The sequence below is a fragment of the Solea solea genome, chromosome 7, assembly GCF_958295425.1.
Source record: "Solea solea chromosome 7, fSolSol10.1, whole genome shotgun sequence".
Lineage (NCBI taxonomy): Eukaryota > Metazoa > Chordata > Actinopteri > Pleuronectiformes > Soleidae > Solea > Solea solea.
The window spans coordinates 15,120,769-15,148,483 of NC_081140.1; the positions used below are offsets into that span (position 1 = coordinate 15,120,769).

Consider the following 27,715-nt stretch of genomic DNA (forward strand, 5'->3'; position numbering starts at 1 on the left):
TGGCACAGGGGAATGAGATGCTGTATGTTAGGCCACAGACACACAATCCCTCTGGGTCTTTCGCCTCTACTTGCACTTTAGCTTTTAGCTTTAACTATGTTTTTATGTTTACATATTTATTTGTGAAAAATAAACTGAACTAAATAAGATGTTTTCACACATCAACACTGGAATATTGTCCACACAATCAGGTCATTCACAGAGTTTGTTCTTCACATATGATGAATGCTGTGGGAAACTGTCTAAGTGGGACACATTCACAACAGCAGGAGGATCTCTAAAGGATCCAGGCACAGGTGTGACATATGACTTTGGCCTGCAGGTGGCAGACTCAAGCCCATTCGTTCTCTGTGCAGTATCTGGAGTTTCTCCTCATGAGTTCTCACATTAGTTTACTTGGAGATCGTCCAGAGGTTAGATTATGGTGGCAGGGAAATCTCTTGAGAACATCTGTGGACATTTGCTTTCACAATTACAGTCCTTTCTGACGATCTCTGGAGACTCTGGATTTCAGTGCGTGTCTGAAAGCAGCTATAAAACACTACTTGGTGGTAGGATCGCTTTGATTTTGAATTGGACCCTTTCATGGGATTTGTTGATGTTATCAAAAAAAAAGGCATTATTATTTCTGATTTCCATAGCCAAATGTTCCACATCTACATTGAAAAATATTTTGGATTTTTTGAATTTTTTGAATTTCCCCTGCAGGAGACAATCCGTGTTGACCTTAGACTGCATATGTGTAGCCAGGATTGATCACACAGATTCTGAGTTCTGACAAATATATGTGAGCATGTCCACCCAGTGGAGGATCAACAGAAAGGCACATGTTTAGTCTATATCACGCTCTTTACCTCCTGTCCCTCGTCTTATCTCTATACTCACAGCTTCTTTCTTGGGCTCCCGGTCTAGATCAAGACGCAGCAAAGAGTTGTTGACTTTCAGGGCGAGAGATAAGGCCATCAGTCCACCAGTCTTGATTTCATTCTCTCGTAGGTCCAAGCGCAGCAGTCTCGGGCTCTCTGCGATGAATTCAGCCACAGCCACTGCTCCTGTAGCACAAACAGCAGAAAGAAATGGGAGTCAGTCAGAGTCTGTGAACAAAAACTAAACCAGAAGAGCCCAGGCTGAAGTTCTCACCTTCACAAGAGAGTTTGGTGGAGGCAAGGCCAAGTCTGAGCACAGAGCGGTTAGCAATCAGTCCATCTTTCAGCCTATGGACGCCTTCATTACCCACTGAGTTATGACCAAGGTTCAGGGTCTCCAGACTCTGAGTGCATGGCTGAGGAAAACAACACATGACGATGAAAAGCTTAGAAAATGTAAAAGTAGACGAGTGTATGATAAATGGATTATATACAGTATAACTGACAACGACTTGAGCTGACACTGTTTTAATGCTCTCACTCCTCTCTGTTTATTTTTTTGTACTGAAAAACAAATATGACTCAACTATTGTTAAAAGGATCCTGAGCTTACGTGTATGAACAAGACCCTACCTACAGCTACAACGTTTGTACAACGTTTGCTGGCAGAGATGAGGCAAACGGTTGGATAAAAACGAATCTTTATTGCAGCTACTCTCACTCAAGGCAGTCAAATTGGTTAGTCAAATTATCCATGTGACAAACCAAAGTTTTCAGCAGGGGCTAGATGGTGCTTGTGAGACAGTAGGCTGTGGTTCAGCTGCTGAACATGAACAGATACAGTATGAGGAGAAAGGAGGAATTCTGCAGATACTATGATGATCACATCTCTGCCTCCCTGCACACACACTCAGAACCAACCTTGTTTTTCTCTATGTGTGTGTGCAGAGTTGTTTTACTTTCCCACCGTATGTGTGTGTGTGCGTACCAGTGCAGCAGCGAGGTAACCCATGCCGTTGTGTGTGAGCTGGTTGTTCCATAGCACCAAAGTGACAAGGCCTTTCCTCTGCTCTTTGAGTCCTTCACATACGTAGGCCAGACCTGCAACGACAAACACAGACACCATGACTATATGACATTTAAAATATCACAATTCAAACAAAATATCATGTGAACACAAATAATCAATGTCTTATATAAAGGGAAGCTTGTGTTTAAGCAACAACTTATTTGTCCTCTTGTAATTTTTCTCTTTCATTTTCTGTTATGGAAAGTATTGAGCTGTCTGAGCAGCCAGTAGGGACATATTATTTAATTATGATTTTATTAATTCAACTACAAATAGACAAACAAGTTCAGTTTTTGTCATTGGTCACATAATAATAATCTTCTCAATTTCACTGAATCACATTATTAGGAAACCAATACAACTACTCCTATCCCATCCCATCATTCTAATACTACTACAGCAGTAATGTAAAAAAAAAAAATCTACATTTGCATTTATGAAAGTCCTACATTTATCATTAGTTGTGGCTAAGGTATTGAGGTGTATACACGACAAACAAATCTAATGTAATGTTATATCGTAACGCTGATGTTTCTGTTTGTGCTTCATCACTGTACCAGAGTCTAGGATGTGGTTGTTACGCAGGTCCAGGATCTGGATATTATAGTTGAACTTGAGCAGGTTGCCAAGTTGAGCCGAATCCTGCAGGCCATTGAGTTTGTTGTCAGCAAGGTACAACTCCCGCAGGTTCATGTTCATCTTCAGAGCCGTAGCTGAAGGAAAAAAAGAGACATATGAGATTAGGCTGGTAAGAGAAAACCCCTTCTCTTCCTCGAGTATGTCTCCTCCCATCACCTCTCTGGCATTTTTGTCCTTTCTTACCCAGTAACATGAGAGGCCTCCCAGACAGACTTGCATTCTCCAGGTGGAGGACTGCCAGGCTGCCACTGATCCTCAGCGCCCTCGCCACAAAAGGAGCCGAGTGGTCGAGCAGAGGAGTGTTACGTGCGTCGAGATACTGTAGGGAGCTCGTCTGAGGAGGAAACATACATACAAACAATTTGGCACAGATTAATTTACGCTGCAATAAAGTTACATCATTACAGAGGCCAGGTAATTATATAGATCTTTAGGTAAAGCGCATGCATTATCTAACTCTGCATTCACTACACTACAGTGGGATTCCTTTATTCTCCTCAAGTAACCTCTGGTTACCTTTCATTATAGCTGTGGTGCACTGATAACCAGCTAAGAGCTTTTATTGATTTAAAATCACATCACACAATCAAGCTCTGATAAATTCCTTTTTAATTTGCTCAACTTAATTTGGAATTTTTGTGTATTTATTTACAATCCTGCAATATCTCTTATGCACAGAATAGTAAAACAGGCAGTGGAGACAATCTTTTCTCCTGGGTATAAAGCAACAGTTTCCCTTGAGGGTGAAAACAAAACAGAAACTAATACTTTTATTTTCAATGTCCTCTTTTGCAGAGGATCTTTATTAGTCGTGGTTATCTATATTAAAACAATATAACCTACAATTAACTGTTTTTATTTGTTTTAATTTCCACTTGATCTCAACAGTAGCACTGATGGAACACAGTCAGAAAGAGGTCAGGTCACACCTTATGTATAATTATTTTTCAATCATTTATTAGAACACATTGAAGAAAATACTTGACTCTTGTATTCAGTTTGAAAAGAACCCATTTTTCGAGAAAAAAAACAGGTTCTGCAGATTTAAGTATTTAGTGTGACCTACTGTTGAACTTGAAATAGCACAATCCTGGATCAAATTTTAATTCTAATCCACTTGATATTATTGTAAAACCTTTGTTTGTCGTACTATTTAATGCTGAGAAATATCTGCTGTGAATAAGGTCTATTATTCCTAGGTTTATTCAACACATACTTGTGCATTACTGTTTAGATTGAATATTGCTCTTTGTTTATATCTGTAATGTAATAATAATAATAATAATAATAATAATAATAATAATAATAATCTTGGGACCATTTTTGAGGGTTCTTACACATTACACATTATTCTTGGATTATTGTCTTTGTTTTTTTCTTAAAAACATAAAGATGCAATCCAACCTTTTTTTTCTTCCCAACCTGTCCTTTTCCAATGCAGAGGAAATTAAATCTCACCTTTCTCATCATGTGAGCTGCAGCCTGCCATCCCCGTGTCCCAATGTGCTTGTTGAAGGAGATGTTCAGATGTGTGGCTGACTCGTAATACTCTATCATGTCAAATAGAGCTGATGCACCCTGAAAAGCAAAGGGAGAGATGGAAAGGAGTAAGAAAAAAGGGAAGTATTATCACATTTTAGACATTTAAGTCTGAACGCCACAGTCAGTCACTGTGTAAAGAACAAAACAGATGTTACAAGGAGCAGATGTTGCAGCAGGGGTAAAAGTCCCTCAGGGCAGAGGAGACCCGAGGAAACTAGTTTAGACGAGTAGGGGATCAGCAGAGCGGGTCATTCTCTAACCAGAAAGTTGGAGATTGACCCACAGTCTTCATGCAGATGTGTTCCTGGGTAAAAAGGTTAACCTGAGAGTGCCAAATATATGGAATATCCAATTGGGTGAGGAACAAAACAGCCCCCCCCCAAAATTGTGATATTTCTACAAGATTAATGAAAATAATCTGACAAATATAGTAGTCAGATTATTTTTTTCAAAAGTAAAAAGTACTGTTTATCAGTATTTTCTGTAATCCATGGTTTTTAAAAGACAGTTTCATTTTAAGCACTTTCATTTGAAGGCTGCCATTTGTGCTGTGTCCTGCTCTGAGATGCTATATTCATTTTATTTTATTGTCTTACAGCACAAATAGACACCAAGTAAAAAGCACATTATTTTCTACTTAGCCTGATCGCTTTATCTTTAAACAATGTTTTGAATTTCATGTATATCTTGTGTTGTATAGTAAAACGGTTTTCAGAAAAATAAATCGGGACTACTGCTGTAAAATTAATGCAGTGTCATAGAAAACAAAGTATAGAGAAAAGTAAATATAAATGTCCGCACATATATTCTTCCTTAAAAGATTATGTCATAAATAAATCTGAAGATAATAATAATTTGTCCCCAAAAATGAAACGTTTTCCAAGTCCCAAATTCCTTTTTGATATGGTCAACAGTCCAAACGCCCCAAAATAAGAATAAGAAACAGAATAAATAAATGAGAAAAGCAGCTAATTGTGAGATTGTTTGTCAAACGGGTAACAGAAAATCTCAGGGCACTAAACTGTTTAGTCTGAGGCAGTTGCAGGACTGAAGTGAAATGTCAGGTCACGCAGGATAAGGTTGAAGTGCACTTGTGATCAGAATGTGTTGATCTTTACTATCACGATACCTCCACTCTGTGACGGTTTTAATGGTATGGAGTGAAGATGGATCTTACATGGGTAGAGTTTATGTGATGGGCTTGTTTTTGGTGCTGCTGGGTTCAGGATGTGGTGTTAAAGGAATATTTCACTGATTCGCTTTGTATTACTAGAATGGGGTAGTAAAATACTACCCCTATTCTAGTAATGCAAAGCTAAATGCAAATTCCTTTAAGGTTAGTCATTAACTAGTAATGGTTTAAGTTAAGGATAAGGCTTTGGTTAGGCTTCACACATGAATGGAAGTCAATGTGAGTCCTTAAAAGGATAGCTGTGCAAACCTGTGTGTGTGGTAGACATTATGGAGTATACACAAGTGTGTTTATCTTCAGGGTGGGAGAACATGAGTCACATTCAGTCCAATAAAAACCGCCTAAAACTAGCGCTCTCTGTGCTTCTGCATCCTTTGGAAACCTTCATCATATCATATCCTTTAAAACAAAACGCTAAATTAAGCCATGTTTCTACTGGATATCTCAGTGACATCCAATGAGAAGACAAACTATTTAATCATCTTCTTTCTGCTTCTCCCTTTAAGTGTCTGATGTCGTCAGAGGTGAGACACTTGTCACAGACTGTGATGCTGCTCTCTGGTGATTCAGTCACTGACTCATTCAGCTGCTTCATAAATATTTCCAGAGCAGATTTCTATGTTGGATGAAAAAAAAAAACTGGGTTTGTCTCTCTGCATTTGTTTGCATGACATAAAGCCCAAATGGGTGGGTGCCTATGTTTTGTGTGTATTTACTAAAGCAAATATACAACTAAAATGTTTATCTATCAATATCTCAGTACACATGTCCAGTATTGTTCATGAATATACCTGCTTGTATTTAATGTTCTTGTAATGCAAATAACCCCGACTGGAACAATCACTTAATGTGACAAAGTGCAATGGAAACAAATAAACTCTTTCAACCAATGTTTAAATTTTGGACTCTACTGCATAGAAAACATGTTAATTCAAACCAAGATGAAAAGATCACCACAAAAATATATTTTACCTAAGGGTTACCAAAGGTTTTTTAAGGTTTGACTGGCACTGGTTTGACTTTATCTTTTTGACTGTTTCACAATGTTTTAAGGGCAGCCAACTAAAACATTGGGACCATCAGCTGTTTTACCTTGACAAACTCTTGAAATGTGCACTGCAGCTAAAGCTGGTGACATTTATTCTCAAATATCTCATTGAATTATCATACTAAATCCAGTAAGACACCCGTCTTAAAAAAAAAAAAATCTGTCCTTATTAGCACATTCATTCTTGAGTTGTGGCCAAAAGTGAGTTTTCTGAGGTCAGTGATCTTGTCATTTTAGGTTTAAACACCAAATCAGTTACTCTTTCAGTTTAAGTAAATGCACCAGATGTGGTATTACTGATGAATCATGTTCAACAGAAAGTGATCGTCACCTATGACTAGAAAACTAGTCAAAATCACTACGCCTCTGATGGCATGAGGGCATAATCAGAAGCCAAAAGTTAAGATTGGAAATCCTTAAAAACACTGGCAGAAGATGCATCTTCTTTATGTGACAAGAGGAACTGATAATACCTACTAATAAATCATATAACCAGCATAAATTGTTAGTAATGATGGCAAAAGCTACTGTTAATACTAAATTTCATTAGCTGCCAAGAAGGAGTTAATGTGGAATTGTATCTGATATCAGTGTTGACATAATATGTGATGTTGTCAGGAGGTAGGACCAAAAAAAATGCAGATGTGTGCTTTCTTTTTGGAGAAATTAAGCATACGCTTTTTGAAAAAACAGAACCAGTTCAGACGTTTTACACGTGATCTGGGAGTGAACATGACACAAAACAAGAAATGAAACAAAGAAATGGGACATGCATTATTACAGCAATAAAACTACAGGCAGACAGTATCCTGTCATTAGTAAGGACGTTCATGGACGTTCTCTTTCACATGAATTTACATGCACATGTCTAACAAAACTGTTTTTTAAAATATTCCTTTACATGGTGACCGGTGGTTAAAAACTCCAGAGTTCATCTCCAATAGAAAAAAATCCCCATCGATTTGTACACCTAACTCGGACTCGGAAAAATACCTTACAGGGAAGTTTTTTCTGATGATATAATTTTAATATTCAGTTCAAAATTCCCTCTGTACCAAATTCAAAACCTGATAGAGCATTACCAAAGGACAACCTCAAAACATTAAATGACAAAAGTGCTTCATTTAGTGGCATCTATGTGCAATCTAAATTGTGAATTGCAACCAACTGAATCCCCAATACTGCTGACGAGATTAAACTCATTTATTTCAACTCATTCAATCGTTTTGCCATGACGATTAATTGCGGCATTACAAAAAAATCTCTATGTGTGGCCCTAATACTCTGTCATAATTTTTAATTTTCAAGATATAGTAAATTAGTAAAATATATTGGATATCGATATTGTTTTTTTGAAAATTGATGCTGATTATTTCAGCCCATGAGTGTTTGCAGATTTTCTTTTTATTTGATAAAAAATAACTCTTTCATGAAAACAAATAACACGAAAAAGAGTAACCAGTTACTAGACAACACTTATGGTCTGTCTCCCTAATACACATTTTATGTTTGCACAGCATGTCCAATTCAATACAGTTTTTTTTTTTTTTTTTTACATTTTTACATTTTAAGATTCGTCAAGATTCTGAGAACAAAGATGCATCATTTGTAACAATTGGCTGATTGTTATTTATATCACAAATTTCAATTTTTATTTTGGATCAATAAATAATATGGCCAGTGTCAATTAGAAAAATGGCAAATATCTCCCTCTAAAATATAGTTTGACATTGTATTCAACTTCCGTTCATAAATTCCCTCTAAATTCCACACACGGCACCTTTTTCCTCTGTGTAGGCATTTCAATTTTAAATATAGAATGGTCAGAAAAAAGAACATTTGAACTGTAAACTTTATGATTTTGTTATGTTTCAAATTACGATTTCCATTAAAAGATCAATTGTTCTGCCCGACACCTAACTGCCAGTCTTGAGGTAATATTATAGCTACCCAATTTTACACTACTGTCTCTGAAGACAGAATCTAACATTCTCACACTCTAAACGAGAGCTGAAGACTAGCATTTAGTGGTCAACATAAGTTTGCCACACAGGGTGAGCAGTAATTCAAGTTACCCTTCCTACCTACGATGTATCCTGTGTGACTGTGTCGATTATATTTGGAACTGTGGGACAGGAAGTGGTCTGGGCCTGTGTCCTTCTGCTCCACATCCCAACACTGTCTATGTGTGCATGTCTACAGCACAACAGTCCTTAATGGTGTTTACACAATTGGACATCTGGAGTAATCAGAAAACCCACGGCAAAAATTCGACATCCTGCCAGTTAAAGAGGATCAGACTGAACGAAGAGCGGTGACATAGACATGAGAAAGAGACTCAGGCATGAGTAAATTAAAGCGGGAGCAGAAATGGAGGGGAAGCAAAGGGACAGATTTTCAGTGACATCTTACATCTTCATCCAGATTGGTCTGCTCCAGGTCGATCACTTTAAACTGGACCCTCTTCAAAATCTCCTCCAGAGACTCGCATGCCTTGTAGTCCAGCTTTTCACCTAAAGACATAAACACTCAAATAACACCAGCATTTTGTAACTGCACACAGTAACAGTAATAAGTGCTGCACAAAATCAAGTCTGTGGAAATGAGACGGGTTATATACATTCATGGTGTGGAACTATGAGGCTGTTGTTTTGGTGCTTACCTTTCAAATCTAAGCATTCGTTTCGCTGTGTCAGGTCTTTGAACTCCTACAGAAACAAAAAGAAGCAGCGTTAGAGTCGGTGTGTTTCCCAATTGAAGCAAACCTGTTGAAACTGATAAAATCAAAACGTTTTGGAGGCAAAACATAGCTGCAGATCTTATGTAAACAATAAAACTTTGCTGTAGAGAAAAGCATCAGCTGGAAACATTTGCTCCATAACTTGTGTAAAATACTGCATGGGAATACTAAGTCCTCTGCCAGTCCTGCCCTTATTTTTCTTTCAGAAAAATTGTATCCACTTATTTGTCAACACAAGCACTTTCATTGCATTCCCGACTGCTGCTTCACGTGGTTTCAATGTACCACACAGGTCCAGAGTGTAAAATTTAGGGGAGGGTTTACTGCACGGCAAATTTTCACCTTGGTGGACAATTCAGGTAAGTTAAGCCCCAAGATGGACTTAGTAATTAGAACATGTGTTTTTCAGGTGAACAAGTCAGACTATCCAACACAAGCATACAACAAAGATGTGTCAGTGGTTAAAGGTTTTCTTACACACTGGACTTTATACTGTTCATGTAAATGTACTGCTCGTAATGTTTGTGATCCACAGACCATGTCGTCAATCTTGAGATGTAGTCCAATGACAACATCACAGACAAAAACAAGACCAATGTGATACTGGCCAAAAAAAAAATTTGACACCATCAATAAACCCTAAATATGTAAGTGCTTCATTAATGCAAGATGCTGTAAAGAGAGATGTCCACCACTAGCTTCATGTGAAGAGGATGTGAGTGAGGGCTGAAAATGTCAAGCAGTTGGATCATTAGGTTTTTGAAATAGAAAAGTCGTTTTAAAGAGGTAAAATATTGTATCGCACTGATACCTTTATGGATACATACTCATGGCTGTGATACTAGTACTGTGTTGGACACAAAAATGTGGTATTGACCATCCCTAAGAAAAAGTCCCTCTAGCTGGCTGCCTAACCCAGTAAACATGAACTCCGTAACCTTTGCCTCTCTGTGTCTGAACATCATTTCTTCCTGCATGAGTGCTTTAAAGCTAGGGCTGCGACAATAAATAGATGAAGTGAATTACTGATTACTAAATCAATCAACTATTCTGATAATCGATCAATCGGTTTGGTTGTTTTTAAAAAAGAATTAAAACAATCTCTCTGATCAGTAATTCCTGGTTTGGAAAAGACAGATCAACATTTTTCTGAATTATCTGTAATTTTTTGGACCAATCAATTCATCAAGAAAACAAATCGACAGATCACTCGATTATAGATAATAAAATAAAATAATCAAGTTGCTGCTCTAATTATAACAGGTCACAAACATGTGAATTGTGACATAACAAGAACCTAAAACCACCAGAGAGAGCTCAGTGAGTCACTATTCTGCAACTTTAACTTTTACTACTGTCCCGCTTATATTTAATCTTTCAGTTGATCCGAATGATGAAATCCTAAGTGGTAAAAAAAGCCAGCTTCACTACAAACATTAATGGCTAATGGTTATACTAATGGCCGGAGGATTACTGAGCATTGTAGCATTGAACTGGGAATGATGCACTGCTGGCAAAAATGAAGCAGATCAAGAAGAAATTGTTCAGCTGGGTCTTGTGTTCAAACTAATGCTGATCAGAGCAGGAGCTGATAAAAACCCACATACAGTGCAGTCATTTGTCACGGGTCTGAATGCCAATGGAACACATTCCCACTGATAGCACAGCATAATATACTGTATACATATATGTATCAAAGCTTTTTCTATATATTCCCTGTAGAATATGATCAACCACAGGTCTTCAAGGACAGCATGTTTCTACATAATCACAAAAAGCAAGTGTACACTCAACTTGCATGAAAGTACATCATAGGGAAACCACTTTTTCCCCAAGGAATCACAGAAGCAGAAATGTGACACAAGGCCAGCAAGAGTCCAGGGCTAAAGACTCCAATGGAACTTACTGTGGAGCACACATTCAACATGCAGCTGCTAAACAGCGGCCCTTATAAACACAGACACACAAACAACTGGCCAGAAATGTACATAACCTGTAGGGCCCCTGGCAGGCTGCCACACGTACAGTTGGACTTAATAAAGAAAGCATTCAGAGTGTAAGAGGGAAACACAAGTAAATGGCTGAGCTCCTGCTAACCCTTCTCTCACTGGCCAACCGTTTGGTCTGACTGGCTTGTTTATGTGGCTGGTTACTGCAAGGATGACTAAGCAGAAACTAACAGGGGACATAGTGGACCGGGGGGTAGGGAGGGAGAGAGAGAAGGAAGGTGGTGATCAAGACTCTCAGATCAGACAAATTCCAATGGAAATGTACCAAGAGCACAGGACTAAATGAAGCTCACAGTTGCAGGTTAGCACAGTGATGTGTATTTTCACAATTGGCTGAGATGTTAACATAGCGTCTCTCAATCAGCTGACCGGGGCGTGTGGGGATTTACCTTACATAGTGTCTGTGTTACCAGCTGGCTTTAACTTTCCTCAAACATCATCACTCACACACAGAGACAAACACGCAGGTACAAACGTGCTCTCATGAGGCCCAGTTCAGGTTTTATGAGTGTGCACTGCAGCAACTGAGCAACAGTGCAAACAAGAAAAAGTGCTAATGTGTCCCTTATGCAAAGGTTAGCACTGCCAACTCCTCCTGTCAGTATAACTAGGGGGCAATAGTTTTGTTGACAGGATATACCTGCTAAAATCCAGTCACATGCACTTACACTGTACAATAAAGCTGCATTTTGCTTCCTGTAAATTGTCAATACATTTCTCTGTTGATCATTTATTACAAATGATTCATAGGTTTTAGCTCATCAAATGTTAAGTGTTTTGTCTGGTAATTATCTCATGTTTGAGGTTCAGATTTGTGGGCAGATAAACAAGGATCTGATGTCTGACACTGTAGAAAATTGATGACCACACTAAAATTCACTAACCAAAATAAACACTTTATTAGAGACATATTTATTTGACCTTTCTACATAATAACAGCAGTTTAAAATCGATTTAAATAGCTTTTGAACAATAATTTTATTGAGAAATTTCAAAAAGATCCATGGTTTAGATGAGAGTGATACTAACATGAAAATACACAAACACTATTCTTTTTCTTTTGAGAAGGATGAAATGTACATGCTGTTCAAGTTCAAAACCACAAGGGGGTAAAAATAACCACTTATGTATATATCACAAGGCATAATAACATGACTATAGCTCTATGTGGCTGCCCTGGGCTTCAGTGCGCAGCAGTCTGAACAGTTAGGAGAGAACTTTAGCTGTTTTATTGCTCCACCAAGAGTAGCACAAGTGACAATGTTCTTATCATTTCCTCAGGGTTAGGAAATTATTATGTTTCCTTTCTAACAGACAAAATAAGTAACACATTTGTCAAAACTATGCAAAGAGAAATACAAAGAAATGTGTTAGGCCTCACCTGTATCTGTTTAAGCACTTTGGGAATAGTTTTGCAGTTGAGTTTCTGACATGCCTGTTTGTAGGAAGAGAGGATCTCCTCCACTGTCACATTCAGAGCTGCAAAAACAGAAGATTAAAGAGGTTAGTATCAAGCTTTTATTATCTTGTTTCTTTGTCACACCTGGGAACCAAACAAAGACACACAGAAGAAGATAATCAGGCAGCATAATAAACAAACACATTTATCTGATGACATTTTCTCTGCATATGTCTACATTATACAGCCTTACTATCAAAAGATTTGGGTGGAATCTCCAACAACACAAATATTTAATGGTGTGTGCGCAGTGGGAATATGAGTCTAAAATACATGCAGTATGCTTTTAATCTGAAATGGATGTGGCCACGTTGCTGCTGGTTTATGTTATCACATCATCAGGTTAAAGGATGTCTGTTTATTTTGTGAGCTCCACAGTTCACTTGCAGGTCAGTTGGTTATGAAGCAACGGTAACACTAGAGCAGTGACTTGCGACTGCAGTTCTGATAGCCACCATTTGCAAAACAGCAAACAGATACAATATCTGTAATGGACTGACTTTTATAGCACTTTGAAATATCGCCCATGTCTGTCCCCGTGCTGATCCTGGAGTTTATGCCAATAAATTATCACCATAAAAAATCTAGGACAGGGACATACTTTGAAAAAAAATGTATTTTATGTTTGTTTGATTTGTTTGTGTGTCTGCCTTGAGGAGCACTCTCCTGACAGAGAGGACAAGGAACTGTAACCGCTTTAAGGGCTCCCCTGTTTAAGTTCACAAAAAGAATGAATTGTTCCTCTGTGTGTGTGTATGTGTGTGGGTCAGCCGCTGCTGCCATCCCAGACTGTTGTGTGGGGGGGGGGGCAAACTCCAGTCAGGTGACTGGGCAACATTCAAACCCACTGTTCTCACTGAAAGACTCTGTTGTGAGATGAAGTGGAGCCAAACATAAACACATGATGATGTTAACACTGAAAAAAAAGCACATGCAAACAGGAATTCAGCAAATTCAGGACTTTAAATGATATTAACATGGTGTTTATCTAGACCCTTTGGGTGCACCACAACCAATATGAATCAAGGATAAGAACGCTCACCATCTTTTCAACAATAAAACAGCTTATTTTGACCAAGCCAGCGATTTTGCTCCTGGGATTTGAGCCCTGTGTTTTTGATGTGGCAGACTGGGCCTTCACTTTTGTTCAGCCTCATGAAAACTACCGCCCTATAATGTAGCCAGTAACTGCATGCAGTGCAATCTTGTATAATGCTGCTGGGGTAATGTATTGTCAGTGTTTAAAATTAAGGATTTGTTTGGCAAGGGAAATATGGCAATTAGCATATTCAAGACATCACAACATCATTTTTATTGATTTATATCTGTTCAGTTTGTATACAATACAACCTCTGTATTTCCTGGTTTGTCTGGTTTATCTGATTCTGATCGTTAGGTTTACACATACAGCTTCTCCAATTCATCTCTTGAAAAGTTTGCAGTCCATGTATGAAAGCAGCACTCGACAGACATTTCAGGTGTGAAAATGCAAGTACAGCAACAGATAACAATCAAAGCCTTCATGGAGATTAATCCTGTCAAGCAAAAAGTTGACAATAACAGTCACAATAAGGGCATGAACATACTTTAAGAAGCTTTTTCTGACCAATATTGTGATATAGAAATTTTTCTTTAAAAAAAAGTTTACTGTTTATTTTCCTTGTATTCTGTATACATGACATAAAGTAGAAATATCATTAAAGAAAACAAGGTGAGGCTCTCTATCTGATTTGAATTGTATGCTGCTAAATAACCAACCAGTACATTTAGACAGGGTTTCATTTTATACGACTCATTTAATCCTAATTTCCATTTTTACGTTATTCAGTAAGAGATCTTGAAAGGCTAAAGTTAATTTTACCTTAAATTAATTACCTAAAGGCTAAAGTTAATTTTACCACTATATGACACAGTGAGTGTGTCCTGGTGAACAGTGTGTCCTTGGAAAAGTGTTATTGTTCAGTGTTATGGTGGAGCAAGTGTGTGTGTGTATAAACACTTCCTGAGGAAAGGTGTGGTTTCAGGGGTAGAGTTTTAAGATGAAAACATTAGAAATACAATATTTTCGTTTGTTGAAATGACAAGCCACAATGTTTGTTGGGGTTGTCTTTTACCCAAGGGAATAGGAAATGTAAAAAAAAAAAAAAAAAAAAAAAAAAAATGTCCACTGGTTTTCCTTGGTGGGGTTGTGTTTTCACACATTGATCATTACTAACAGAAAACGAGATAGGTTATTGCTTTGGTGATGGGGTCATTGGTTTGAGTTAGAAATATTCTACTTTCTACTTTAAAATGGCTGAACACAGACAAAAACAAATATGAGAATATAAGCAATTGTACTCGAACAAAAAGGAAACCAGTAAAATCAAATGTTGCCTTCAATATCAGTCAGAGATGACAGCCTTAAAGTTGCAGGAACATGAAGAGCTACATTTATTTGTTTGTTTTTGTTTTGTTGCACATCTCCTAATGATGCTGGCACACGTATAGATGAAGTAGTTATGAAGAGATACACAGAAGAAAGAGAGGAAAGAAACTGTTCCAAACATACATAAGGATGAGAACTACTGATATATATACAAAGTCAAGAAAGGGGTAAGATTATACTGAATCTGGATTTAAAAAACAAAACAAAAAAACTCTTAAACTTAGAGATTGGGCAAACAGTCAAATACATTCCCAAGTCCTGACAGGAAAGTTAGCCCAGTGTGGCCAGAGTCGAGCAACAACACCCCGACACTTGTCACTCAAAGATGGTATCAAAACTATTTCCTAAACCCAAATTAGGTGCAGTAACATTTACTTGACACACTGCACCATCCACTGCAAAATCCATTTGCCCTGACCATCCCTTTAGGGGAGACAAAACCAGCTATTCATGTTATACTGAATAAAGGAGCAAAAAAAGGGCAGGGCGACTGCTGTCAAAACAACCTGGATTAGTCTCCAGTCATTAAAAGACGATACAGAAGAAAATGGAACATGCCCATCTCTGTTCTGACTAAGTGAGTTTGCTTAATGACACGGAGCACAACACTCTGACTCTAGGTAAATTAAACCTTGTGAACTTAATGGCTTACAACCATGGTGGGATCATGTTCACCATCCAGCAATTATCCTACAACAAGTCATCAGCTTTTAAATCATTTTATTTTTAACTCAATTATTCAGATGGAGTTAAATGTAAGCAACAGTAGAGTAATGCAGTGCTTTCAGGGTATGTATCTGTGATGGCCTTAAACGGTCTGCATCAACTCTGGCCTGACAGCTTTGTGTCATCTGTGCTACAGTGCACTGCACAGCCGCCTGAATATAGTATCTTGGGGCAAGAAAAAACTGTAGCTGAGGAGATGTAGCTGCCATAATTTATAAACCAATTACTTGAGCTGAACAACTGGCAGAGCTGCAACAAGTACAGACACATGCGCTCAGAGCAGGGAGGGGTATGTCAAAGCCAAAATCTTTGAAAATTTGGTAATAGCATTAGTATATAGTTCATCTTTGAACAATATAATACACTTTCTTAGGAGATTAGCCAGCTGTGTAAAAGTGACAAGAGAAAGGATACAGACTCCTTTCTCTAGATTTCTTTTTTTTTAGTTTTGCTCTCAGAATACTACTCAAAATGCAAACTTTATTCTTTCATCCAAAAGTTTGTTTGACAAAAATAACATATTCAATCACACTGTAATGCAGACACAAAACACAAGTTGTAGAGATATACCAAAAGTCTTGTTTAATAAATGATTCAATAAATGTTTATGTTAAGCAATTGTGTGTATCATTTCTTAATTACAACATTGTTGTATTTTATCAGATGGGGTAAAACCAGAGAATCAGCCAAAGAAATCCTATATAAAATGCACTGATTTCTAAAGATTGGCATCAGGCATAATATTTTGACATGCTCTATTATATCTATGCTGCTACCAACCAAACAATCCCTATGGGTGCCTTGCTCAGGGACCTGGGTATAAAATTTGGCATTTCTTACAGACAGTCACACATTTTTTGTGCACAGGAGTAGGGAATACATGGCTGGAGGTCAAATGTCTGAAGTGGTACGGGACTGTGAAAAGTTTGGACAGCACTGATGTATGGGAAATGTTCTCAATCCCCACACACTTGCTACCCTCAACCATGAAAAACCTTACACCTTTAGTTTTGACGCAAGTTGTGAAGGTCAACACGTGTTATTGGGGTTGGCCGGTGCAATTAAAATCAATTAAAAGAAACATTAATGTAAGAGGGAGATAAATAATAGCTGTAAATACATTATAGAGAACGGGTGGGATTGAATAAATTGTACTTCCCACCCCCTTTCGGATATGTACATGAAATCATTGTTTTATTTTCTATCGTTGCATCATAACCAACTGACCTGCTTTTATCGACTTGAAGAGTATAACACCAAAATTATGAACCAATTAAATTCAATTTTTCCCAGTCCCTCTCAATTAATATAATTTTCTTTTAATTTTCCTAATGGGCCTCTAGGACAACTCATCAAAATCCACACGCAGCAACTACAAACACAAGGCTACTCCTCTACTTTGTAGCTGCACATCATAACACTGCTGAAGTCAAAGCCTCTAAAAATGCCCACAAAAGGTCAAAACAGATCGACCCAGAGCGCCCACAGTGTGAGCGTGGGCTCTAGCGTGAGCTTCAGTTTGGACGACTCATACTGAAACATAGATGACAAAGAACTATTTATTTCATAATTTATTTCATAAGCTCACTTAGAAGAACAGTGTCTCCTTTTTTTCTCAATCACGCAATCACCCATATATTTTCATGTAAAAAAAGGTTAAGAGAAGCAAAAAAAGTATGCATATAACCCCCTTGGTATACATGAATATTTGTGTTGGTGTCATTAACCTTCTAACCCTGATTTACCTTCTCAAATAGCCTAGTACATTCTACATCTCAGTTTGATATAGCTGTTGGGTTTTTCTTTACTCTTAAAACTCTTAAACACTGATCTCACTCAGGGCCTCTTTTTGTTGAAGCAATGGAGAACATTAATCCCTGTACTTGATGTTGAAGCCAAACCTTGAGGGCCTGTAGGCATGTCACCTATCTACAAGGTGCTGTCATGTGTTGAATAGACGTACTGTATATGGTCATCAACTTGGCACAAAATCTGCCGGCTCTTGTTCCACATTTACACAAAAATAGATCATTTCAGAGATGTTAACTACATTTATTCAAGAAAGGAGAACATATACATGTCAAGTCTGCCCCAAATCCACATGTCTCATCAGCCTTTCCATATTTCTACCTCCATCACTCACATTATTCTTTGTCTAGCTGATAAAACAGAGTTCAAACACATTCAACATGTTATGGGCTTACTCCCCGCACTCCAACACTGAGTGTGAAACAAGCAAAGGCAAGTGTTGTCATGTGTGCAGAGAAAGAGGTTTGCCAAGACAGAAGAATGCCACAAAGGGCAGATTAAAAAGAAAATGTTCAAAATGTTCAAATTTCATGTCCTGAATATCTTCTCTTTAACTAGTCAGTACACGCTGGTTTCACTAGTTACAGAGAGACAGCATGCTTTGCAAGTCAAAAGCTTGAGACACAGCAGCAAAAAACTGTAACCAGATTCAGTTCTGTCAATAAACCCCTGTCGAGCTGTTTGCACACATATGGGACAGCAAAGACAGCTACAGTTTACATCTCTTTTAATTCAAGGATCGTCTGATTGTCTGTGGATACTGCATTAGTAACATAATATGAGAAGTGACTAAAGGGGTAGTCTGCATGTTGACTGATTTACCACACCTATTGGCCGTCCTTGCACTCACACGATCAACTTTAACAGCAAACTAACAACCAATTATCTTGAATGATCTATACTACTAGAGGCAAATGCTTCCCTAAACAAAAGCATAAGGTCTCTGGAAAGTAATGTGTGCCTTCATCATTCATTATGCTGAAACAAGTGGAATAACCTATGCTGCCAGGCTACAAGAGTCTAGTGGAAATAATTTCTATCAGGTAGGAGCTCAAAGAGAAAAGTGGATACAAACATTACATTCCTTGAAATGAATCCACTCTTAGATGTACATCATTATCATCAGCTTGCACAGTATCTGCTGTTCAGCCAGTCAAGTCTGAAGGTGTTTTTTTTTTTTACCACCATTACTGCTGTCAATTGAAAATATTTTACATGTCTTGTTTGACCTTCATCATCGTTGCATCTGCAAACATTCAGTCCAGACAGAAAGCATGTAGTCCTTCAGCTCACAAAGTAGTGAGCTAATTTTTATAATGCATTTTTTTTCTCGCCGTTAACTCCACAGTATGTCTGTGCTTTTTCAACAAGTTCCCATCTAAAGTGAATACATTTAATAATACTGTATATTATTCCTGAATATCAGAAAAACACTGACTTAACTATACAAATACATGCATTTGCATAGCAGTAAGAAGCCAACTCTGTTAATTCTACTGCATTCCAAGTGCTAATTGTACATGATAACTGCTATAAACTATGTAACCATCTCTCTATTAATTCAAGGATCATCTGTCTGTCCATCTGTGTCTGATCATCAAAAGGCATAAGAATCTTGAGGACTCTTCCACATGCCTAAAAACAGTCATGCCAATAGAGGGAGGATGAGTCAGTTGAAGCCCGAGATGCCGATAATGCACAAGTTTACGTAAATAATGTTCAGCTCAGCTGTTTCCATTAACATGTATTCATACCGATGTCAGACAATGTTGAAATAATTGTTTTTATTAACTGTGCTCTCTGTCCTGTGGATCTGTTCTGTTTTTTTTGCCGACTGAAAATGGGATCACAAAGCAATCAAGTCACCTTTGTGTTCAGGAGTTCCATTTTGGACAAAGAACCGTGGAAATCAATGTGGAAGAGCAAATAAGCATAATTTTACTGTAAATTTAGCTGCCTTAGTGTGAACTTAGTCTAAAGGGAAACATGAAATCTCTTGTATGTTAAGATGACAACACCAGGATGGGTAGGAATATGTTAGCATGGATGACACAGGTGCTGCCAGTAACGTGCAAGTGCCAGTGTTCAAAATAGGCCTCAGTCTCTAGTCCTGGTCACTGCCATTTCACACCGCTGTGCTGTGGATGGTGACAGCAGCGTCATTCACACATGACAGCTGGCTGCTTGGCTTGTCGGAGATGGCAGAGAGCAAATGAAGGGGCCTGTGTCACTGCTGGTTTGTGCTACCACCAGCCTGGATAACACGACGCAGACTTTAAGTGAACAGTCTGTACATTTAAGAGGCATTAGAAAAAACATATTGTTGCTAGTTAGTTCGACTAAAACGCAACTGTTCAAGTGCATGTAAACATTTCTCAAAGTTGGAATAAAACACCCAGATAATACAATTTGGAGTCAAGTGGCAACTTCATGTATACCCTCAGACCAGAGTGAGCCTCAAACTAGCCAAGGGGCTTGGTGCATGTGCCACGGATGCCACCTTAGAAACAGATGAGTGCAAAGGTGTAAACGACTAAGTAAACTCATTATCATAAGCCACATCACACTGTACAAACACAGGGCTGCGTGAGGGTATGTGACCAAGTCTCACAACAAAAATCCTCACTTTTACACAACTATTGTTTTTTTGTAGGTAATATTTTCTGGGACTAAGCAAACAACAACGAAAGAGAATATCATCTTAAATGGTTATGTGATATACACTAGTATGTATGTTGGTATAGATGCGGATTACTACTGATCAAAACCCCAATCCCTTGTTTAGACAAATATTGTTATTATCTGAAAATGCAACAGAGTTATCCAATGTAGCTGTGTGCAGATCAACAATTAACATGATATAGAAAGGATAAAGTCTGAGAAAGGTTGAATAAAGCTTCTTATTAATCACACACACAGCAAAGAAAACCTGTCCTGAACATCAAGTATTAAACAGTACTGTGCAAAAGCCTTAGGCCACCATTAGATTTGTTGTTTTGTCAATGCTATAATGACCATATTGTGTAATTATTTATCATTCAGTTTTAATGGAACACATCCAGAAAATACAGGAAACATGTTTGCAGTTTTAAAATAACATCCAGAAAATAAACAACTTCTACAAGTTAGAGTGTGATCTACCCTCACACTTGAACAATAACCCCAATTAATTTCACTGGCTTTTGCCCTACTACTGTATTTCATGTCAAGACAAAAGGTCTTTTGTGCCAGGTTTATTCAAGGCATCCTTGGGCATTACATACATGTGTTAAGCTCATTGACAGCTAATATTTATGACTAATGATCACAGAATTTGAGAAACATAAAAATAACAAAGCTGTGGGTGCCCTGAGACGTTTGCTCAGCAGTGTAGGTCAGCTGCACATCCCTGCAGGTACAGCAACTGTAACTTAAGTGTACAATATCACAACCTGTCCATATTGATTTTCACACTTTGAGCAGTTGTAACTATGCATCAACGACCTCCGACTGTCATCAACTCTTAGGATAAAACAAAACGTGACGATGCAAATATGAAACCTAACATTTCTGAGAAAGAAAAACACTGGTACACCAGATGGAGAGTGATACTATGAGCAAAGAACAGTTGTGTGCTGTACGTTTAAATAAGGCATTTTGTTTGACGTGTAGGTAAAATCAGTCATTTGCAGCCTTCCCAAATGCGATCAAAGCAGACACATAGAGCAAAGGAATTCCTTCTGATGAACACAAGACAGTCGTACGCAGAAGTCAAGACAGAATAAGAAATCCTCACAAATGCCTATTCCCCAATTACTGTCAATGCCCAGCTTTATTAGTAAAAAAAACATGGTTTATGGCACCAGTGCCATATGGTCAAAGGGCAGGGTTTATCCCAAAACAAGCTTAAATATGCAGATTTCAAATTTACAAGGCAAACAAAGATGCACATGTAAAATGCCTAACAGATGCATTTACCAACTAAAGTGAGCCCAGAGGGCTGATATAATCAGGAGGCATTATCATGTCACAGATAAATGACATGAGTGACAGTGTCATTTTTAAATAGTTTATATTAGTGAACATGAGTGAGTGGTCAAGGAGGAGCGGTGCAGTTTAGTATGTGTCTGTGCGTGTGTGGGAACATAACTGCATACCTTCTTGGTACGCAAAGACGTTACATTTCCACTCTACTTACATTACCAACACTGGTATACCTAGAGCAGAAACTAAACTCACTATTTGGTCACTTTTGGTCTTGTAAGCCTTCAATTTGTGGCCATAAAGATTCAGTCTTTTTTTGTACTTGGTTGACCATGCATAACTTTTCACAGGTCAAAGATTCTCTACTGCCAAGTGGCCCTGGGGTCTGATGACACAAGATAGAGGGGCAGGCTGACCAAACTTACAAGGGAATTGAGTGTTGAGTGTTGTCAGTTACAGGATAAACACAATCATTGTAGGAATTACTGAACATGCACTGCAAGTGTTAAGGTTTTTCTTTACTAATATTGTAGTCATAGAGGTAGTAGTGCGGTAATAATCTACTACTATTGTATGTTTGACTTTGAAAAACTATCCTGAAGCATGGGTTCATAAATCCAATCTGGTAAGCATGATGTGGAAGAAATGACTTGGCATGAGCTGAAGAACTCATCCAGTGTTTCTGTGAACGCAAGCATTGAGGATTTGATCTCAAACTGCACCAGGGAGAAAAAAACAGGGGAAGCTGTGTAGCATGTTGGGAAGTTCAGGAATCTCAGGATATGATGCAGTATTTGCCCAGCCTGGAGGGGAAGACGCATCCCTCAAGTCTAGACAGGGAAGGGAAAAGAATACAACTTTTTCTCTTATACTTTTTAAAATTATGTAGACAAAATCAAGCTATTTGGTACTGTATTGCAAAGGTGGTCCAAAATTCAGCAGCTGTTTTATATCTTTTGTTTAATTCCAGGTTCACATGCTTTATGTATGCCAATATCATGAAAATTGATTAGTTAAACTCTGGAATTAAATGGAACTGGAAAACATGACACAAGAGCTGGCTACTGTTGTTCTCCTGGCTTTGCTCCCTGTGACCCCAGGTGGTTATCTTAAATGGGAGCTTTCATGACTCTTAGCTTCTCTCCTGTTCAGAAGTTAAGTTTGTGCCAGCAATTAAAGTAGATGTATATTGTTTTGTTTTTTTTAACATTTGATACTTTCTTGCCTTTGCTCTTACCAAAGTGCCTTATAATTTACATGGTTGCTCCCGGCTTGGTTAGCTCAGGCTCACTTCTTGGTTTTGTTTCAGACAGATGACATAAGACAGGGATTCGACATTAGATCTGCAGATAAAGGGTCGGAATGAATTGTGGTTCTCTGCTCACATCTAAAAAAGAATGAGGAGCCTTCAGGTAGACATTCAGATACATTTCATTTCCTGAACTTTAACTCTGTCGCACAAACATTCAGACAGCCTGTGCCATGTGCATGTACTAATGATATATGGCAGAAATCAGATTATGGAAGGATGAAAAACATTCACCACTGACAAACCAGTTGAGTAAAAACATGACATAAGTTTCCCAAAGACACAAATTCAAACAATTATGTCTTATACTTAAGCATATAAAAATTTAAGTTTCTTAGTGTAGTTTATCCAAATATTTAAAGTCTGTGGCATATTTTATAAAGTGCACTCTAGTGCGTGTCTTGCACCTTGTATTGTTTACAATTAACTTGTTTTATGTTTATTCTAACTGTTCATTGTTTGTAATGCCTTTATGCAAATCTTCCTACCTGCCTGCCACCATGTTGTTTCAAAAAATGTAAAGCACCATTCAAATAATGAAAATTATAGCAGTGAAGAGTGATCTGTGGCACAGCAAAACAAATATTGAGAAAGTTTTGAAATTTGAAATAAATAAAAAATTGTTAAATTCCTGCTCAACATGTTCCTGTTTTTTGGGGTAATTTGTTGGGGGAGGGTTGTGTGTGTATTTTTGGTGTGTTTCATGGTCATCGACGGGGACATTCAAGCAGTGCACACTGGCACCCTTTGTAAGTCACCTGCCAAGTTTGAATTCTAAACACACTATTTTATGGCAGTGGGAATCAGTAATTTTTACTACTACAGTAGTAAAGTAATTTTCATTATTACTGGGTGGTACCGAAAACCACTATTCTTTTTTTTTTAGTGATAGGAATTTCTCATATACCGCAAGACCGGTATATGAAAAACAGAACATGCGCAGCAAAACAATATGTTCGATCTAGATTGTAGTTAAATCTTAAAGATGAACCGGGGAGTAGAAAATTAACAAACGTGTTTGGTTACTCAAATAACAATAATAATAATAATAATAATAAAGTGTAGATTGTCTGCAGTTTAAGCTGCAGACTAGAAACGGTTCAGACTGTGCAGATGCTGTACGTAAAACTTCACAAATGTAGTGTAGGACAAAGTGACTTTTCAAGCAGCTGCTTTCCGTAGAATCTTTACAAAGTCATAATAATTATGACAGCAAAGACAACAGAGTAAAAAAAAAAAAAGTTTTCTGAGTAACCTGAATTTTGGATCAGTGTTGTGTGGCCTACTGTAGCAAATATACTGTATAGTGAATGTGTGTACATGTGTGCACACAACAGTGCATCAGAGTAATATAATGCTCATTAATTTTAATTTCAATCAAATTTTGGGGTTTTGCAGTTTAGATTAATGTATTTGTCTTGACTGACTGGACTAAAAAAATGTTCAGATAAGTTTAACACACCATTACCGTCATCTGTAACACACAAAATGTTCTCTACAATGCAATTAACTTCACCCCCATCAACTATCTGTGACAATCACATCAGGTGATTTAATCAGCTGGCCATTTGGAACATAAATGAACTGGGTGATAAATAATCTCACACCCCACTACAGTTATCTCAGAACACCAGCAGGTTTAGACTTTGCACCTGTAATGAGTGGTTAAAGATATTTCATCTCTAATACCATCAGAATGGCCTTTGGAATGGCCTGGTCTTCGCCCTCCCCCATCTGGGCATTTCATACAACTGACCTTTGCCTTGGTCTGGCCTACATTTTAGGTTTTATACACCAGAGAAAAACGCAGGACTTTGACTGGCTTACACTTAAAACCCCACAGGTCAGATGGTAGCTGACAGTACGAGGTGAATTATCATAATCCTGACATTGCATTACACTACCATCCATTGTGTGACTTTGTCATGTTTTTACATTATCATTGTTGGATTGTTTATTCAATATCTATTGTCAATGCCAGGGGAAGGAGTGTGTGAGTCGTGTCAGATCACACACACACAAGGTACCAGCTCTTGAAAGCAGCATAACAAAACTGGGGCAATAAATCTCAAATAAGTAGCTAAACTAGGAATATTAATTTATGAACAAAATTATAATACAAACAAACCTCATCTACTACAGTATATCATGTGATCTGGAGTTGCAGGAAAGAAAAGCTATTAGTTTTGTGTTTGCTTTTTAATTGTCTTTATGTGTGTCATGATGTAAACAATTTCTCTACTCCAGCTGTGCCCTGTTCCTATTTAAGTAGCTGGCACACTGTGTTATTGTAGGGCTAACAGGGGGATCAGTTTAAATCATTCTAAAAAAAATGCATTGCTTTTATTGAAAAGCGCATGTGTATTACTGTATAGAATATGAACTGTTAAAGTGAAAAGGTAACCTCTTGTTTTTTTTAGCCTTTCAAGATTGGGTTCCTTGAATCAACACAGTTATGGCAGAACCATATCCTGCAGGAGCTCCCGTCAGACGTGTTTTCGCTGAACAAACAGGAACCTACTGTGGTAAAATGGCACACCTCAAGGAGTGGTGGGACACGCACAATGGTGCACACAACACAGGCCTGAGGACTATATTTAGACATACAGGTGCATTTGACTTTTGGGAATTAACAACCATCTAAGTTGTTTTATTAACAATTTAAGTATTTGAAAAGGGGTGAGGGACTCAAGACTGCAGTGTCATTTTTTAACAGATGAGAACCATCCACACTAAAACCCCAAAATCAATTCTATTTGTACTGACTGAATTGAATGAAATGGGTCTGGCTCCACTTTGCTAAAGGTGGCAATATACCCCTTTTTCAGCAACTTAAGTTAGCAGCAAGTGGTAAGCAAGTGATTAACACCACTCCGAGTCTGGATGTAGCCATGTTTTTCCATGCTGTCTTTTTCTGTGTACCAGCCTCTTTTATTATTTCCAGGCGGGAAGAAACTGTGGAGCATGTGCAGAAAATCTCAACCAGTCCAATCAAATGTATACATGCAATAGTAATTAGACTGAAATTTGATTTAGTACAATTTCACTCAGGTGAACTTGTTTGAGTGTATTTTTTTTCTAATGTCATGTAAACACAACCATCAGTCATCAAACACACAGTATTACCATGTCTCCAGGGGTCCTTGGGCTCCACTGCTCCAGAAACGATGTCCTCATCTGAAGGAAATGTCACCTTTTTGCCACTTTGTTTGTTTTTATTGTCCCCCTCCTCCACTGAGGGGTATAGTCCAACCTGGTTTGTGGCAGAAGCCTCTGTGCTGCTCACCTGACTTACATCAGACAGGCTCTCTGCCAAGTTGGCAGGGGGGTCCTCCTGGGACGAGGGCTCAGAGTCTAAAGCATTGTCCAGCAATGATCTATTGTTTGACGATTCAGCCTCCAACACCCCAGTCTCATCCAGACTCAGGGCCACACCTATGTCCATGTCCCCACTATCGCCCCTTTCACCTACTACAACATTAATGTCTTTATCTTCCTTCATTTTTTCCACGCCAGTGTCACCGATGTGCTGCACATCGGAGAGGATGAAGCTGGTGGGATTTGCAATCACAGGAGTGTCTTTGGCAGTGTTCTTTCCATTTCCATTGACCTCGTCAATTTCCAGTGTATTTTGTACCTGGTGGTTATTCTCCTCCACTGCCTGAAGGTTGTCAGTGAGCTGTGGCATCACAAACGTTTCAGTGGCCTCTGTGGGAACAATAGTGTGCTTTTTTGTGTCACTATCCGTCATCAGTTCAGAGATCCGTGGGGTGACCCCTTCTGTGTTGCTGGTAGTGTTGAATTCATCGTCCACATTGCTTTTTGTCTTTACATTGCATACATCTAAACACTGCTCCTCGATATTCATGTTTTCATTTCCAGTAAAACTCGAGTCTTTAACTGTGCCAGACAGCCTAGAAAGTATGTTATAGGGGATACTGACTGACAAGCCTGACACTAATCTCTGACTCACAATACCAATAGTAGATGTGCACCCATACTGATGCTTTATTGACCAAATCGCATTCCAGTGCAATATGACAACCCCTAAATTACTAATGGTTTATTCTATTGTGGTAAAATACACTAAGACCAGTTTACCTGTGAGTTTGGTGCATACTTGTAATGCTGGCTACTTAAAGTGCAATAATACGCAAATATTACAACATAAAATGAGTGCCAAACAAAACGGTTTCAGAAATTATTCAGTTGCTGGACCAGGTAACTTTGTCCAACTATGACCCAATAAGGCAACCGGGTCCTATTATTACTTGATAAGGGGAACCGAGTCAAAGGCTGTCTGTTCGTCAGCACATTGTCGGCAGTATTTAAAAGGACCAGTCAGTCAGCTGAAAACGATCAAGTGACTCAGGGTGCCTCCATTACGCTAGCAATGTAAGCGTATTGCCCTACACCAAACACTTATGCATTTGCATGAATTTGAGCGAGCTAATGTTAGCTAGCTTGCTAAAGTTGTTGGCCAACAATGACATTCAGGCCCGTGTGCGCTCGCATGTCTGTCGCCTGTTTACCCTCGACAAGTCCATTCTCCTCCTGTGTGTAACGGGATGGGGAAAAAAACAAATGTTTTCCGGCTCTTGTCTCACCCTCTGTGGCGCTGCTGCAGCTCAGCTCGCATCACAGCCCTCGACCAGCGGCAGCCAGAAAAAAACAGGCGTCACACTCCGAGCAATGGGCATGTTTCGGTAGCTAACGTTGACGCTAATGAAGCCGCGCCGAAGATGGAGTTTTCGACACTAACAACACCAACTACTTAATGGTTGTTCTCAGAATATTCCGAAGCGGTTGGGTGCCGCAGGTCTCTCGGTCCCCGGTACAAGTCTGTTGAACCTGTTTTTCTTGTGGTGCCATTCGCTAGCTTGTTGAAGTCCAACAATTGTTTGTTCACACGTCTG

General features: G+C 38.4%; 1 protein-coding gene across 1 annotated transcript; it reads right to left on the bottom strand.

Moving 5' to 3' along the window:
- Nucleotides 1-816: 816 nt before the first annotated feature.
- LOC131462466 (protein phosphatase 1 regulatory subunit 37-like) lies at nt 817-27,715 on the bottom strand. Its single transcript, XM_058633709.1, has 10 exons — nt 25,926-27,715; nt 12,487-12,584; nt 9,019-9,064; nt 8,769-8,869; nt 4,033-4,152; nt 2,758-2,908; nt 2,493-2,648; nt 1,855-1,967; nt 1,141-1,282; nt 817-1,052 (listed from the first exon to the last, which is right to left on the bottom strand). The coding sequence occupies exons 1-10, from the start codon at nt 26,665-26,667 to the stop codon at nt 832-834; spliced, it is 1,890 nt and encodes a 629-aa protein (XP_058489692.1). The 5' UTR covers nt 26,668-27,715; the 3' UTR covers nt 817-831.